General features: G+C 35.1%; 2 protein-coding genes across 4 annotated transcripts; both read right to left on the bottom strand.

Annotated features, from left to right (window-relative positions):
• Positions 1-1773: 1773 nt before the first annotated feature.
• Positions 1774-7565, bottom strand: LOC118052747 (kinesin-like protein KIN-7C). Its single transcript, XM_073407791.1, has 13 exons — positions 7218-7565; positions 7046-7135; positions 6849-6949; positions 6606-6719; positions 6434-6515; positions 6250-6317; positions 6071-6136; positions 5770-5894; positions 5257-5603; positions 5027-5031; positions 3795-4769; positions 2660-2919; positions 1774-2439 (listed from the first exon to the last, which is right to left on the bottom strand). The coding sequence occupies exons 1-13, from the start codon at positions 7441-7443 to the stop codon at positions 2127-2129; spliced, it is 2772 nt and encodes a 923-aa protein (XP_073263892.1). The 5' UTR covers positions 7444-7565; the 3' UTR covers positions 1774-2126.
• A 1197-nt stretch (positions 7566-8762) lies between these two features.
• LOC118052748 (pentatricopeptide repeat-containing protein At1g25360) lies at positions 8763-12330 on the bottom strand. 3 transcript variants are annotated; one of them, XM_035063786.2, is made up of 3 exons: positions 9494-12330; positions 9177-9368; positions 8763-9076 (listed from the first exon to the last, which is right to left on the bottom strand). In XM_035063786.2, exon 1 carries the CDS (start codon positions 12159-12161, stop codon positions 9768-9770), a length of 2394 nt encoding a protein of 797 aa, XP_034919677.1. In that variant the 5' UTR covers positions 12162-12330; the 3' UTR covers positions 8763-9076; positions 9177-9368; positions 9494-9767. The 3 variants fall into 3 exon arrangements, with proteins under 3 accessions (XP_034919677.1, XP_073263465.1, XP_034919676.1); XM_073407364.1 differs by having other exon boundaries at positions 8763-9368; positions 9607-12330; XM_035063785.2 differs by having other exon boundaries at positions 8763-9368.
• Between the last annotated feature and the right edge of the window lie 3349 nt (positions 12331-15679).

Genomic DNA, 15679 nt, shown 5'->3' on the forward strand with positions numbered 1-15679 from the left:
ATTGGGTTATATCTCGAGTTCTAGATGTCCAAATGACCTGAAATGTTTACACAGATTCAGTAAGATATAGGCCTACAACTTTCATGTTTTCATCAAGATCTAAGAAGGCCGTTTTCAAGTTCCAAATTATAGCAACAACAGGAAAAGTCTGTAATCTGTCCTGCAACCCGAACACTGTTCAGTGTTTGACCCATATCTGGAGTTCTAGAAGTCCAAATCATCTTTATTTTTTTTTTCTGGAAAGCTGAGTTAATTTCCTACAACTTTCATGCTTTCAAGTGGACCCAGTTCTGATGCTAGCATTTTTGTTTTATTCATACTAGAAGATAAAGATTTTCACAAAGTCAAAAGTTGGTCACCCACTCAACAATTAGTTATCAAATTAATAATTCTGAATTTTGGCCTATACAAGGAGGCATTTGCCATGTATTTGGGGGCTTGGTTGTTCAGATCAAGTTCATACTCTTTATTTCTCTCTTTATATTTTTTATAATTCTTAAGTTTTGCTTTCATTAATTTCTTGTTTATGATTTTCATTTCCTTTCCTTTCCTTAGTTAACTTGTATCTTATTTATGTTCTTGTTTTGTTTATTTATGTTTTTCTTCTTCATTATGTTTAGCTAAGTTTATTATGTCAAGGTGAAAATGTTACACTAATGGTGTAAGAATAAGTATGGTGTAAACTCAACATGGACCTTAATGTTTAATATTAACATGTCTTATCTTTTTATCTTACTAATTCTTAATACATTGCTTGTTAAATGGTTAATCTAGATTTGTGTTGTATAACATTTGGTACAACAAATGTTTGGCACTCTCATAACCCAACCGTATGGTATTACCTATACCTGGGCTATGAAAGGAACTTGATTTGTTGTTAACATCAATTAACATAATGAATTCCTGACAATATTTAAAAGTTTGGTGTTATGTAAATAAGATAATTAATATGATCATGTTAATAATTTATAATGAGCTATTAATGAGAAATCATCCGATTAGAACCTTCTCTGTGTGTGGTTTTCAAATTGAGTATTTATACTATACTTGCTTGAAATACCATTGGTTGATCCTCTAACCTTGACATTTGTTTTTATCATTGTTTAATCCTTACATTAATCTTTCATCTCAAAGTTCTCATTAATTTCTTAATCTTCTTCTTTTATTACTACTACTACTATTAATATTATTACTATTATTATTATTATTCTGTTTATATTATATAATATATCTCTTTGATCTTTTCATAAACTCAGTATATAGGCTGGAAAACCTGTAACCCAATCTTTTAGATCATTTTCAGGTATAACAACACCACATACTTAGTATTATTATTATTATTATTATTATTATTATTATTATTACTATTACTATTACTATTACTATTATTATTATTACTATTATTGTTATTATTGTTGTTGTTGTTGTTGTTTTATTAATTATAATTTATACAATTAACCTCTCTATGGTTCGACCCCGGTCTTGCTGGGTTATTTATTACTTCGACACTCCTGCACTTGGAAAAAGACATCAAGCTTTTAGTCGTGTCAGTTATACAACAAGATATGAGCTGTCAGGCTCCGTTCGGGATGGAAAATTACTGGAGAGGCAATTACGATGCAGAACATGCTATAGCTTGGTGGTAATCCTTTGCGTCTTTGTTTATAGTCTTGTATATTTTCCTCGAAGGCTTTTATTATGGGCTAGTTCAAATATTTTTTTGCTTGTACACAAATAAAGAATGGAATATCACAGCTACGCGAGGCATATAGATCCGTAAGGAAAGCACAATGATGAGACGTAAAGATATCCCCAACACAAATCCTGCGGGCACATCTCTAATGCCTTACCCTGGTCAAACATTTCCTGGCGCAGGTCTGTGTAACAGTCACAAACTTGTTCCCTATGCATGTCAAACGGGTATAATCTGATACATGTATGAACAAAAGCTGTGAGAAGCAGACGATTAATGAACACAAACTTTTGACTGCTGCAATGAACTCGCAAGGCGTTTCAATTTCTGCGCGACAGAAGCTTGCTTCAACGGTGCAAGTTGAACGATGCATGCAGAGCCATCAAGTCCCCACCGAACAGGTGTGAGCAAATAAACTTCACCTCTAACAAGCTTACAATAGTGAAGACATGTTGTCTCTCCAACTGGCGGGTTTTTGATTCGTTGAGAAGCTCAGTCCAAACATCTCTTTCGGGGCGTGGCGAGGCTCTACAATCCCAGCCAGCTTGGCTACAAGAGTAGCACTGTCCTTTATATGTCTCATGTCCCTTGCGTCTGTCCATAAACGACGTGCCAACTGAAGGCTCCTTTGCTTCGTGTCTAACGGGATGCCCCACTTCTGGTAAAGGCGCTCTCTCTCTGTTTTTGTGTATTTCTTCTGCAGTTGCTTTGCTAACATGTCCCTTTCACGACTGAGAGCCTTCAAGCTATCCTCAATAGAAAAGGAATGTCAGTTTTCTCATGGGCAGTGAAATGAAAAAAACAATGGAGTTCAAAATTTTCACAAGTAACACTTCCATTTAGTTAACATTCACCAATCAGAAGAAAACAGAGATTTCTTTTCATCAAGCAATTGTTTGTGGGCAAGCTGCTGGTGTGTATGATTGCATTACTGTAGATAAAATTCAAAGTGGAATAGAAGACTACCTTGAGGCTGGTGAGGCGATTTTACCATCAATTATAGTATTAGCTCCGCTAGAAAATGTGTCCTTCAGAAAATACAATCTTCTGAGCTCGACCTCCATGTACACATTGTCTGAAGGATCTCCTTTGAATAGCAGGAAGAAATAACTTCTGTGGACCAATGGTACATTACATCTGGACCAAAGTTCAATTATCTTTCTCCGGTACCTCTCATATTTTACTTGCCAGTTACTATGATGATGCCTAGTTGATGCCTGCAAAACCTAAGAATAATCGTATGTCCCGGTAATTGAAATATATCCATTATAAATACATGTCGTTAAAAAAAGCAAACTAACCTATAACTAGGGTTGCCAAACTAAGTTAGCCATCATGCTTCTATTCTTATTTTTATTTCAGTTACAATCAATGGACGCAAGGAAAAAGAAAAGCTAGAGGCCCCAGCACAGATTGCTGCAACAGATGGTTGAGTTGCGCCAAACTTGTCTCTCTCAGTTTCTTAGGTTGTAAACTAGACCAAACACTTGAGTTGATTTCTTAACAGGGGACGGTCAGCTCTGGTGTTACTAGGACAGGCCTGCCAGCCCTCCAAATTTCTATTTTTCCACAGCACAACAGAATCTAATGTAGGAGCCAACTCATATAAGACGTTGATTGACAGGGCATCGATTCTATTATTTTCAGGACAAAAATGTGCATCCTTGACCTGCTATGCAGCTTCATGTCTAACAAAAACTATGATGGAGAACATTATGAAATCTTATAGTGAGAAACCGCAAAGCCTTGAATGAAACACAAGAGTTGGTGGAAAACAGCTTAACGGAATTCATGATTCTTAAAGCACATATTTGAAAGCAATCTTGCGTATTCTTGATGGTGTAGCCAGACAAGAATCTTGTGCATTATGCTATTGTTGGCGATGCAAAATGGTTATCAAAGTCCATAATTTCTTCATCATGTAAATTTTTTATGAATGAAATTTTCGTAGATTCAAGCTACGAGTCAGGAGAAGAGCATAAGATATAATTAACCGGAAAGAAAATTAAACTATTGCATGAAGAGTAACATAAGGATATATATATATAGAGAGAGAGAGAGAGAGCGAGAGAGATTGAGAGAATGAGGTTTATCTTCTTACCTGCATATCCCGACTCAGGTTCTCTGAATGAAGTTTGGCCGCCATTTTATTAACCCCTGCAACAAAATCAAGGACGCTGGTGGTGTCCTCTACATCTACATCTATATCTTTTATGACATCTTCTTCTGCCGATGCACCATAAAGAGGATTTTGAGAATCTTCTTCAGACTTGTTTTCAAGTTTAACATCATGCTCTAGTTCAAGAAGCTTTTGCTTCAAGTCTTCTGACCTTTCAGGAAAGTCTTTTTCAGATGCAGTAGGCGATACCCTTCCATTACCTTCTTCCTTCTCAGACCAAAGAGCATATGGAATAGTCATGAGAACTGATCTCCTACTTTTGCTTCTAGTCCATTTCAAGTTTTTATAGCTAGATTCAACTGCATCAGAGAATGAAGGAGATCGTTCTAAATGATTAATGGTCTCGTGCAATTCCTGAATTTTTTGTTTCACTGTTTCATTTGTGTTATTTGAATTGATATGAATCAACTCTTTATCTTCCTCTTGTGAGGATGGCACTTCACCTTCTTGCATGGGTATTTTTTCTTCTAAAACAGGAAACAATACACCAGCTTCTTTTTTCACTTTTCTTCTAGATTCCACCATTATGGTACCTGGAACTTCCTCACAAATATCTTTAGCATCCTCACTGTTTCTTTTGCCAATATCCTCCCAACCTGGCCCAGAAAATTTTGGAGTACTGCCATCCATCAGGAAATTGCCTTCAGGAATTTCAGGAATCTGTACTATTTGCTTGTTAGGAGAAACAGCGCCAGGATAATCAAAATCCTTAAATTTTTTGGTTCCTGGGAGATCTGCATCCAGACGAAAAGCATTGATCATTTCTGAGGATCCTGGTGCTGAGTGGTCATCCATTCTAAAAACTTGATCTTTAATTCCAAATGATTCAAGCAAACTTTGGAGATGAGATTCAGCTTGATCCCGTTGCCAAGTTAAATCTTGAATCTCCTGGTGCATCTGCGATATTTTCATTAAAGAGAAAGAAAAGTGAGCAGAACTTGACAGTGCAGGTCCTTTTTAAAGGAAAATGTAATCCAGCCCATTCATTACAGAAGCAAATGGTTTTGACCACAACAACAACAACAGCTTTGGGAAAGAGAGAAGTTCTCGATTTGTGGCGAGCAGAACCAGAAAAAAGTCAACCAGATTGAAGGTATAAACTTTATTGATTATAAATCTATGGCCAGTGAACACGACTGCGATGGGTCGTGTACCTTCCCTTAAAGTTTAAGGTTAATATTTATGTAAGAACTAATTCGCTTGGTTAAAGTTTGTGACTCCATTATTAATCCGAGTCAGTAATTATGGAAGTAAAACTCTGGGAAAAACACCAACAAAGGTGCTTGGCAAAGATGAGATCTCCTTTTGATGTTAAATGCTCAACGCATGTTTTGGAAAAAAAAAAAAATTCCAGTTTTCTATGTGTGCAAACTAACATGAGAACTCACCTTTTCAATTTGAAGTTGAAGCTCTTTCTCTCTTAGTAAGGCAGTGGAATCGTCAACAAGGGAATTTGATCCTGCACTCTTCAACTCACTCTCCAGCCTGGCCACTTCTTTCTGCAGTTTCTTTACCAATGTCTTATCTGACATTACTAGATTAACATGTGCATTAGTGGTCACCTCTTTAGCACAACTTGCAAACAAAAGGGTGTTTCTTGATTGCTCAACATGACTGCGGGCAGGGCTCAATGTACAAATGATGGCCGTCCTGGCATTGCCTCCTAAGGAGTTTTGCAGTATGCGTGTTAACTTGGAGTCTCTGTAAGGAATGTGTCCATTTCTTCCCTTGCTGCACCAAGGTAATAAGTTATGTCATGATACAGGAGATAAAACAATCGGATCATATAAGAAATACAATGAGAGAGTAATGAAGAAGAGATGAAGTCTGCAGCCAGAACCAAGGACCTGACCAAAAGAAAATAGAGCAAACAAAAACTTATAAAAAACTTCCCCACCTCAGTTTGCGGATTACAGTTCCCAGAGTCAGTAAACTGCGATTTATATGGGAACCTTCTTTTAATCTTGTAACAACCGCTAATGTCTGAGAAGCACGCTCACTTCCAGCAAGATCAACAAAATTCTGCAGAGCAAAACCAATTTAAGCTAGGATATCATTTATAGTCCAATTATCTAGTAATTCATAATTCTAGGCATGCTGCATTATTTTTGTTTTATTCTGTTTAGGGCTGCATTTACCAGTTTTTCTTAGTTTTTATGAAAATTGTGCATGCAAAACACTTAGAAAAAGTTTCATACCACTGTAGCTGTAAGAGTGGTTGAGTTTCCAGCACCTAAATATCCACGAGCAGAACTTTCAACAGTCTGGCAGATCCCATCATTTGACAACCACGAAGAAAAAATAAGTAACAGTTACATCTCAAATTTGCAGTAGAGTGGGGATAATAACTATGTGCTTGAGTAAACGAGGCGCATACCAGTCTTAGAATTTGATGAGATCTGGAGCTGGTTTCGTTCAACGTGGTCTCCCCTATTTGTCTTTGATCTGCAATAATCCAACATAAAAAAATTATGACAAGTCTCGTATGCTAAATACACATCCAACACATATATAGCAGCATGGTACTGTACTATAAAGCTAACATCGATGTTCACCCTTACCTTCACAAATGGAAATGAGCTCCAGTAGGTGGTTCCAATCAACCAAAGTGTCCTCTATAAGTCCCTCGACAACAGTCCCTCTCTGTTGAATCGAAAATAATGTCGTCGCTAACGATATGTCTATGTAAGTCCTGAAAATGGAAATTATCAAATAGGGCACAATAATATTCACCTCAGGATCATCAAGGAGTCTAAGCGGGGAACTGGATGTGCTAAGCAGGTCTCTAACAGCTTCATTGTAAATCTCCATGGCAGAGAATTTCAACACAAACTCCCTCTCTTTGTGCTAACACATAAAAAAATGATAACAAAAAAGAAAAAAACATATTACCACACAACGAACAAGGTATAAGCTTCAAACACAAGCTATCTTAGAAAACGAATTAGATATATAATTTTTTTTCCTTTAAATTACCTTCCCCATGTATTCATATATATCTGCAAGCGCATATTCTGTAATTCCACGCATCGTATACGTCTTTCCACTGCTCGTTTGCCCGTACGCAAAAATCGTTGCTGCAGATACAGAAAAAAATAATCAATTCCACCAATTTTTCAGACTATATGGAAATTTCATAAAATTAGTACCAAAAATAATATAATATTACTCACAATTAACGCCACTGACAGCCAAAAGAGCAATTTCTTTAACTCCTTCCTCATACACCTGCTTCGTTAGGCAATCACTCCTAAATACTCTGTCTACACACATAATCTAACCGTTAAAACAAATAGATTTCCCTTTTCTGAAAAGAAACAAAGCGATCAGCGCCTAACTACTTACCAAATGTATAGGCGGTGGGGAACATGGACCGTTCAGGCATGTTGCTTTTGAATATAATGGTGGAATTATTAATGCATTCCCAATCAGAAACATCGTTCCTTACAATTTCTCTCTCGTTTAAAGGCCTCAATCTGACCGAAACCAGAATCCTCTCTTCTTGACCACTCGTTTCGTCGGACGTGAGGTCATCGCCTCCGGTTGACGACGCCACGCTCATCTTGTCCATTTTGTATCAACAAAAGCTACAATGCACGAATAAATTATCGACGAGGGGAAGAAGAAGATGAGGGAAAGAGAAGATAACAGCCTGAACCAAAAAAGCCGTTGCTCTCTTTCTCTCTCTCCCTCTGCCTGGTTCGCTTGAATTTGATATTTATGAGAGAACCGCCATCTCTCACTTAACACTTTTGTTAATTACCATTTTAGCCTCGACGATTTTGCCGCGCTTGAACGTCGTTATCGTGGCTAATCACATAGAATTCTTTTATTTATTTATTTATTTTTGTAGCAGTAAGAGCTTATTTTTGTGATGGGTAAAAATAGGGTGCCTTGTTTTGACTTGTGACACCGTGGTCTTACGTCGTCTCTCAATGGAAGTTTCTTTTCTTTTCATATTTTTCTACAGATAAAGGAAAAAAATTGAGCTCGTCATTTTTTATGGATAAAGAAAAAAAAAGTGAGATTAGGGTACGATTAATTGTATAGATTTATAGACCATAAATAATATTCATAGATTTAATTTAATATTCAAGAAATTCTTCCAAAAATTCGTTTGTGCTTATTATTTTTTCAACTAACGAGTTATTGGCAGCATTGCCAGATATAATTATTTTTTTTCCTACTAAGATATAGCTTTTTTCGCTTATAACACTAGAGGCTTCCATCACAAACTTGTGTATCCATGTAAACAATATGGTGTCGAATCAATTAATGGATTTTTTTCTTTATAAAAAATAATAATTAATGTATCTAGTTGGACACAGGCTTAGGTTAATCAATTAATGGATTATAGGTTAATCTATTAGTTGGGCCGACGGTGGCAGGCTTAAACCCAAGGTCAGGCTCATTGGCTGGCCCACGCCAACTTCATAGTTCATTGCATCACTCCATTAGTGACTCCCCACCAAACTAGCCCGTTATGCCTCGAGCCCAAGCACCCCATCCCTACTTCTCTTCCTTCTCCCGTCAGTGTTGATCACTTCGCTTGGACGTTTTAGCCATCGCAAGTTTTGAACATTCAGTTTTGTGTTGATGGCAAGAAGATTGTCTTTTTTGGTTCGTAAGAAGCTCTCGCAAAACAGATAAATAACTCCTTCCTCTTAGATTTTCTTATTGAGGCTCAAACTGCTAATACCATCTTCGGAGAAGAAGAAATTGCAAGGCCCCAAAATGGAAAGACAAGAAAACACACCAGGGAGAAGAGTAGGAGATTTTTACAGCAAGTGAAGTTATTGATGGAGTAAATGTGACATAGAGATGCTGCGTGCACAGGATGTATAATATGAGCACAGTTACTTTGCTCACCAGAGCTGTCTGATAAACGGGTAAATGCCTAATATGGAATGCACAGATGGAATGTTAGCGTCAACGAAAGGTTATTCCAGAACAAAATTGTCAAATATAGTATTACATTACATATTCTAGACAGGGCAGCTGAAGCTGTAAAATGCACTTGCCCCTATTCAATGATGCTGCTTGTTCACTGTATCTGCGATTTTGTTCGGATTTCAATTAAAGAATTGGTCTATTCACCATTACATGAAGCTTATTGGCCATCAATTGATACTTCAGCAACCACGTTGAGGATAAAATAAGGATGATAAGCGGTAGAACTTTAGTTGATACCTGATATTCCCGAGCTGTCAAATCCCCATCATCCAGTAAGTAACTTGCCTTGACAGAAATACAATGCTGCAGTGGCAGAAACTCTGAATATAGATAAAAACTTGCTCGAATTACCTCATTGGATTTTGATGCTTGACGTTCATTAAAATCCAACAAAAAGCATGTGAAAAGAGAGCGCATGCACTTAGATAGCTGAAGCAAAAGAACACGATAAAGGGGCACCTCCAATCCTTGAAAGCCAATTTGAATTTGATAATTCAAGCATGAAAATCCAATAACTTGCTCTTTGACAGAATTTAACTCTTTCTGCATAAACACAGCTTTTTCAGAATAAGAATAAAAAAGACTAATAAATGCAACGCTGCAGAGAGAAATTCTGAGATGCATATCCTTCAGAAGAGGTTTTTTCTCATTTGAAGAAATTATTATACCTAAGGTCATCTGGCAACCTTTCGATGAAAACCGATCCTGTCATTGGAGATTGCAAGAGAGAATACTTTTTCTTGAGTTTCTTTTATATCAATATAAAAAAACGGATAGAAACCTCTGGTTAGTTTTGCACTGTTGCATGATCCTTTGCAGAGAAATCACGTATATCAGAAGTTGCAGTTGTGGTAACGGAGGCTCCAAATGGAATTTATTAATCAGTCACGCCACATTTCTGCTTTCAACTTTAACCTTCCCAGATTTTAACAGAAACTGTGCCTACCAGTAATCGCCACAAGAGCATTTACCATCCCTAAAGTGATGAAACCTCTTTCCATCTCTCACTACAATTTCTCTTCCCACAACTTTTGACATAAACTTGAAGGCATTGTGGCAATCACCACAGATCCTAAGATTCTTAAAAACCCTGACCGTAGCTCCATGGGGAAGTTTCATAAATCCATAAGCAACTGCGAGCTTCTCACTATGAGTAGACAACTCATGTTCCTTTAGATCAGATTCCACATCATGCAACACATACTTTGTGTCAGGCACATAGCCTATCTTTCTCATTTCCAAGACCAGTTGCTCAAGGTAATTGTAAATTTGTCGCACCTCAGGGTGATTAGCATCGCCAACCAAAAATGAATGGACCTTGTTTTCTACCTCGATCCAACTACACCCAGGCTCCTTTTTCACCCCACGGTCCCTCATTAGTTTCCGCACTTTAGCCATGTCATTCCACTGGCCAGCTACAGCATACATGTTTGACAACAGTACATAGGTTCCGTCATGTTGAGGTTTGAGCTCAAAGAGTCGCTCTGCAGCTTCAATCCCCAAATCTATATTCCCATGAATCCGGCAACCAGCTAAAAGTGCTTCCCAGATTGGTGCACCAGGCTCAAAAGGCATTGATTCCATCACCTCCTTTGCTTCTGAGAACTTCCCAGCTCGACATAACAAATCAATAATGCGTGCATAATGTTCTTCATCTGGGGTTACACCATAAACGTTATGCATTGAATCAAAATATTTACGGCCTTCTTTAACTAAACCTGCATGGCTACAAGCAGAAATAACTGTGAGAAAGGATATCCGATCAGGCAATATGCCTTCCTTCAGCATCTCTTCAAAAAGTTCAATTGCTTGAGTACCTTGTCCATGTTGCCCAAGAGCTGCGATCATGGCATTCCAAGATACTGCGTCCACACAAGGCATATTAATGAATAAACAATGTGCCGCGTCAACAACACCACATCTTGCATACATTGTGATCAGTGCATTTCCAGCTGAAAGGCTTGATTCATGCCCATACCTAACAACTTGAGCATGGAGCTGGCGTCCATGCTTTAATGATCCAAGCACGGAACAAGATATAATAGCTCCTGCAAATGCATAATCACATGGATCAAAACCCTGCAATTTCATCCGGTTGAAAAACTTCAAGGCCTCTTCCGCAAACCCAGTCTGTGCTAATCCAGATATCATTATAATCCATGACAAAATATTTTTCTCGGGCATCTCGTTGAAAAAGGATTTAGCTTCATCCATGCACCCAACATTCACATACCTTGATAAGATTATATTCCATGAAACAAGATCCCTCTCTGGCATCTTATTAAATATCTCTCGAGCGATATCAACTTTACCACATTTCCAGTAGAACGTAATCAATGCATTGTTCACAGGCATTGCAACGTCCGGTGCAGGGTTTGCCACGGTTTTTAGGAAGTAAGCATGCATTTCCTTTCCAAGCCGAAAGCATCCAGCATTTGCACAGACGCTAATAACGCTTGTAAAAGTAAACTCATCCAACTGAATTTTTGACATGATCATCTTCCTGAACATCTCAAACGCTTCTAGATATAGCCCACGATGCGCATAACCTGAAATCATGGCATTCCATGCGACCCCTAATTTCTTGCTCGTCCCATTTAGAAACTCTTTGGCTGCGTCAAGATCATTATTCTTCACATACCCAGTAATTATAGTAGTCCACGACAACTCATCTCTGTTAGGCATCTCATCAAACAAACTCCTAGCCTCAGCCATCAAGGACGATGATTGTGCTGACGGTGAAGCCGCACACTTCACATAAGAAGAAATTAGCGCGTTTAATACTGAAGTGACGAACCCCGTTCCCGACTTAACCACTGCACAGTGCAACTGCTGGCAGTGCTTCTCTTTTTCAGCAACAAGTGCCAATGCACCAAGAACACTCGTAAACGTATAATTATCAGGCCTAAAATTATCCCTCTGCATGTCACAGAATAGTTCAATAGCAGCATGACCATCATGATTGTGCGAATAAGCAGTGATCATCGCGTTATAAAAAACAGAGTCTCGCATTCTTAACGGGGTATCTGAAAATATCTTGCGCGAAAGTTTTAGATCCCCTGCAGCAGAATACGCAGCAATCAGTGTTGTTCTTGCAACAATATCTGGTTGAGGGATTTCGTCGAACAGGTAGCGAGCGTAGTTCAATTTTGATGATTTGCTGTAGATGTCGATCAGACGGTTGAGAATGTGCCCACGTGGCTGGAACCCAGAAGCTATCATGTGGGCATGGACAGGACGGGCAAGAGTGTAAGAGATGGGACTTTGAAGGCAGCATATTTGTAGCATGAATCCATAACGATTTGCTGCTGTACGGATGGAGTCTGGTGTTGTCATGTTTATAACGGTGTGCTTTCATTGCTCATCAGAGGGGTCAAAGGTTGGAAAGGTTCCGATTTTTGGAGGGAAAGCAATAGATACAAGAATACTTTTTTGATTGAGATTTATACGGCCCGCGATCATCTGCGCTTCGATTGTAAGGGAAAAAACACTTAAGGCATCTTTGTGAAGGTGCAAGATTCCTTTTTAAAGCATAAAGTATTTTTAGCTTGTAATTGTTTTAAATTAATATTTTTTATATTTCAAAATAAACATATAAATTAAAAATTTTAAAATAATTAATTAAAAATTAAAAAAAATATAATTAAATTACAATATTAAACCGAACCTAAACTTATATAACATAGCTATCTACTTAGCTTAATCTAATTTTAAATTGAATAAAAAAAATATTGGATCGGTTAATAATTGACCAAACTAATTTACCTTCATCTAATTATTTTAATTTAACCTTGATTATGTCATTGTTAATATTTTAAAAAAATAAAAGATGATAAAAAAACATAGAAAGTAGATGTTTTGCTTGAAATTGATGTAGAAAGTTAACTTTGATCATTTTTTTAATTTTTTTTTAGATTTTTTATCTATGTTGTTTTCAAAAATCTAGTTTTATTTTAAATGTTTATTTTTTTTATTTTCCAGTTTATGATTTGAAAAGGAAGGAAAGGAGTCATAGGGTTCTAATAATAGAGAAAAAAAATATTAATTCTTATTGATTTTTTATCACTAAAATACTCGATATTAGCATAACAAATTTCATCATATGATATGTGCATCACTAAGTAGTTCCTTCACATTAAAACTACTTGAAAAAATAAACATGACATTGAAAAGAAATTGAGTTTCTAGTTGATTTTTTGTGTTTTGAATGATTCAGTTGTTGCTTGAGAGCATAAATAAGTTAACTTGGGCATTTGAATTATTTTATAAATATTTTCAAATAAAAAAATATACTAAAAATTGGTTTTTAAATGTAAAACACTCTTGGTATGATATTCTAGCAAACCTTCTTCAAAAACTGGGTTGCAGACAAATAACATATTGTCTATTTATTCTACTTGAAAAAAAAAAATAATAAGCTCAAAAGAGCGGGTCTGGACGGATCTAGGCTGGATGGCCCGTGCTCCTAATTTTTTTTATTGAAGTTCGGGCACATGAGGCCTTAATTGGTAGGTTGAAACACCTAGCTTGTTATTTTTTTTTTATTTAATGCATTTTCCCTTGATTTTTTTTAAATCATATATATTTTTTATTTAAATATCACTTTTCTTGTTTAACTTTAAAACAAGTTTTTTTTAATATAACTTAAAAAATTGTACATGCCTTTGTTATATGAATTCCAAGTGCATGTAGTGTTTTTTATGCTTTTTTTTTAATTCTTTTAAGTCTTTTAGAAAATCATTCTTCCTTGTTTGGATGTTTTTTTATATAATTTTTTAAAAATTAAGCCTAAAAAAAATATTTTATACAAAAAAAGTATGACACTTATAGTACAAACTTATCAAATATGATGCAATGCATGATTCATATAGTAAAATTTAATAAGTTAATTTAAAGTTTGTTTAATTTCTTTTGCCATATATTTTTTTTTTAAATTTAATTTGATATTGACTTGATTGACAAATAAATTCTAAAAACTCGTAATTTGGATTAATATTTTTTTATCATGTATTTTTTAAAAATTATATTATTTAATATTGAATTGATTGAAAATAAATTTTATAATCTCATGATTTAGATTTGGCTAATTAATTTAAATTCAAATAAGTAGATTCATTATAATTCGTATTAGTAATTTTTGAAAATATTCTTTAAATGTTAGTAATACCTGAATCCGTGCCAATGGTCGAGCACGTTTCTAGAGGAAAAAATCCGCTAAATTTATTCTACACGCGTAACTTCGTCCTATCTAAAATATTAATGTAGCTGCACCGTTGGTACACCTGATTATCGTGCTCCTTTGCAAATGGATATTACTTGTTATGGAAAGTGAGAAACTATGGGACTATTTAATAATCGTACTGGTTTAGATACTAATATAATTGCACCATAAATATGCCTTATTAATGTGTCCCTTTATAAATAGATGTTCCTTGTTAAGGGAAGTGGGGAACCAGGGGTGATTATTTTTTATTTAATTTGATTTTTATTAAAAAAAAATAATCAAATTAAATTTTTCTTTTAAAAAAACCAAAATTAAATCGAAACTTGTCCAAACTGACTGATTTTGATTCTTTTTGGTTCGGTTTTTCACAATAAAAACCGGTTCAAACTAGTTTTGCTTGGTTTTTCTCAGTTTAGCTCAAATTTTTTTTCAGTTTGGGTTCGGTTTGTTTTGATTTTTTTGGTTTCAAAATTATAAAACTGAAACCGAACTGAATCGGTCGGTTTTTTCAAAATTTTAATCAGTGTAATCAATTTTTTTCACAGTTCGGTTTTTTTTTTTAATTAGTGTTTTAATTTTTTTATTCGTCCCTATAAGAAATTATAAGATCATTCAGTAATGAAAAAATATTTTATTTTTATCAAATAAAATGAGAAACTACCAGACTATTTAGTAATCTTATTAGTTCAGATGTTAATGTAATTGCACCGTTAACATAATTGATTAATGTTTTGTTTTATATATAGACTAGACACTTGACCCGCGCGATGCCGCGGGTCATTGTTTTTGCATAAAAAATATTAAAACAAATAAAAATTTAAAAATTTTGGAAAATCTACAGTTGTAATTTTTAACCAGCTCAATATCAAAAAACAACAAAGACCATTTAAAAAAAACATAACAAAAAAAAGCATATGGGAAAACATTGTAGCAATCAACGATGTTTTAAGGGGAAAAAAAGCTAAATTGTTAGCCGGTTCAGTATGAAAAAAAATAAATTTGACAAAAACATATTTGGAAAAAAAAAACGACAAAAAAAACATGTGGGGAAACACTGTAGCAAGGCAAAAATCATGTGGAAAAACACTGTAGTAATCTACAGTGTTTTAAATAACTACAAAGCTAAATTCTCAATCAGCTTAATATAAAAAAAATAAAATCGACAAAGATAATTCTGAAAAAAAAATTATTTAATAAAAAATCACATAGAGAACCACTGCAGCAATCTAGTGTTTTAAAGAAAAAAAATTTAAAAACTAAATTATCAATCAGCTCAATAGTTAAAAAAAAATCAACAAAAATAATTATGAAAAAAAAATATAAAGAAGAAAGACAATTTTGGGAAAAATTTAAAAAAACAAAAAAAAAACGTGTGGAAAACTAAAGCTAAAGCTAAAGCTAAATTCTCAACCAACTCAATATTACAAAAAATAAATTCGACAAAGATAATTTTAAAAAAAAAAAACATGTGGGAGAAACACTGCAGACAAACGAAAACCATGTAAGGGAAACACTGTAGCAATCCATAGTGTTTTTTTTTTAAAAAAAAAAAAGCTACAAAGCTAAGTTCTCAACCAGCTCAATATAAAAAAAAAAACTGATAAAGACTATTTTTTTAAAAAAAAGTCAA

This window comes from Populus alba, chromosome 2 (assembly GCF_005239225.2).
Source record: "Populus alba chromosome 2, ASM523922v2, whole genome shotgun sequence".
Lineage (NCBI taxonomy): Eukaryota > Viridiplantae > Streptophyta > Magnoliopsida > Malpighiales > Salicaceae > Populus > Populus alba.

Excerpts from the sequence above, each read along its gene's own strand:
- LOC118052747 (XM_073407791.1), bottom strand. The coding sequence starts at position 7,443 with ATGGACAAGATGAGCGTGGCGTCGTCAACCGGAGGCGATGACCTCACG. Across the intron at positions 6,950-7,045 it reads GGCTGTCAGTGGCGTTAATT|CAACGATTTTTGCGTACGGG; the intron begins GTGAGTAATATT and ends CTGTATCTGCAG. Across the intron at positions 6,720-6,848 it reads TATATGAATACATGGGGAAG|CACAAAGAGAGGGAGTTTGT; the intron begins GTAATTTAAAGG and ends TTTATGTGTTAG.
- LOC118052748 (XM_073407364.1), bottom strand. The coding sequence starts at position 12,161 with ATGACAACACCAGACTCCATCCGTACAGCAGCAAATCGTTATGGATTC.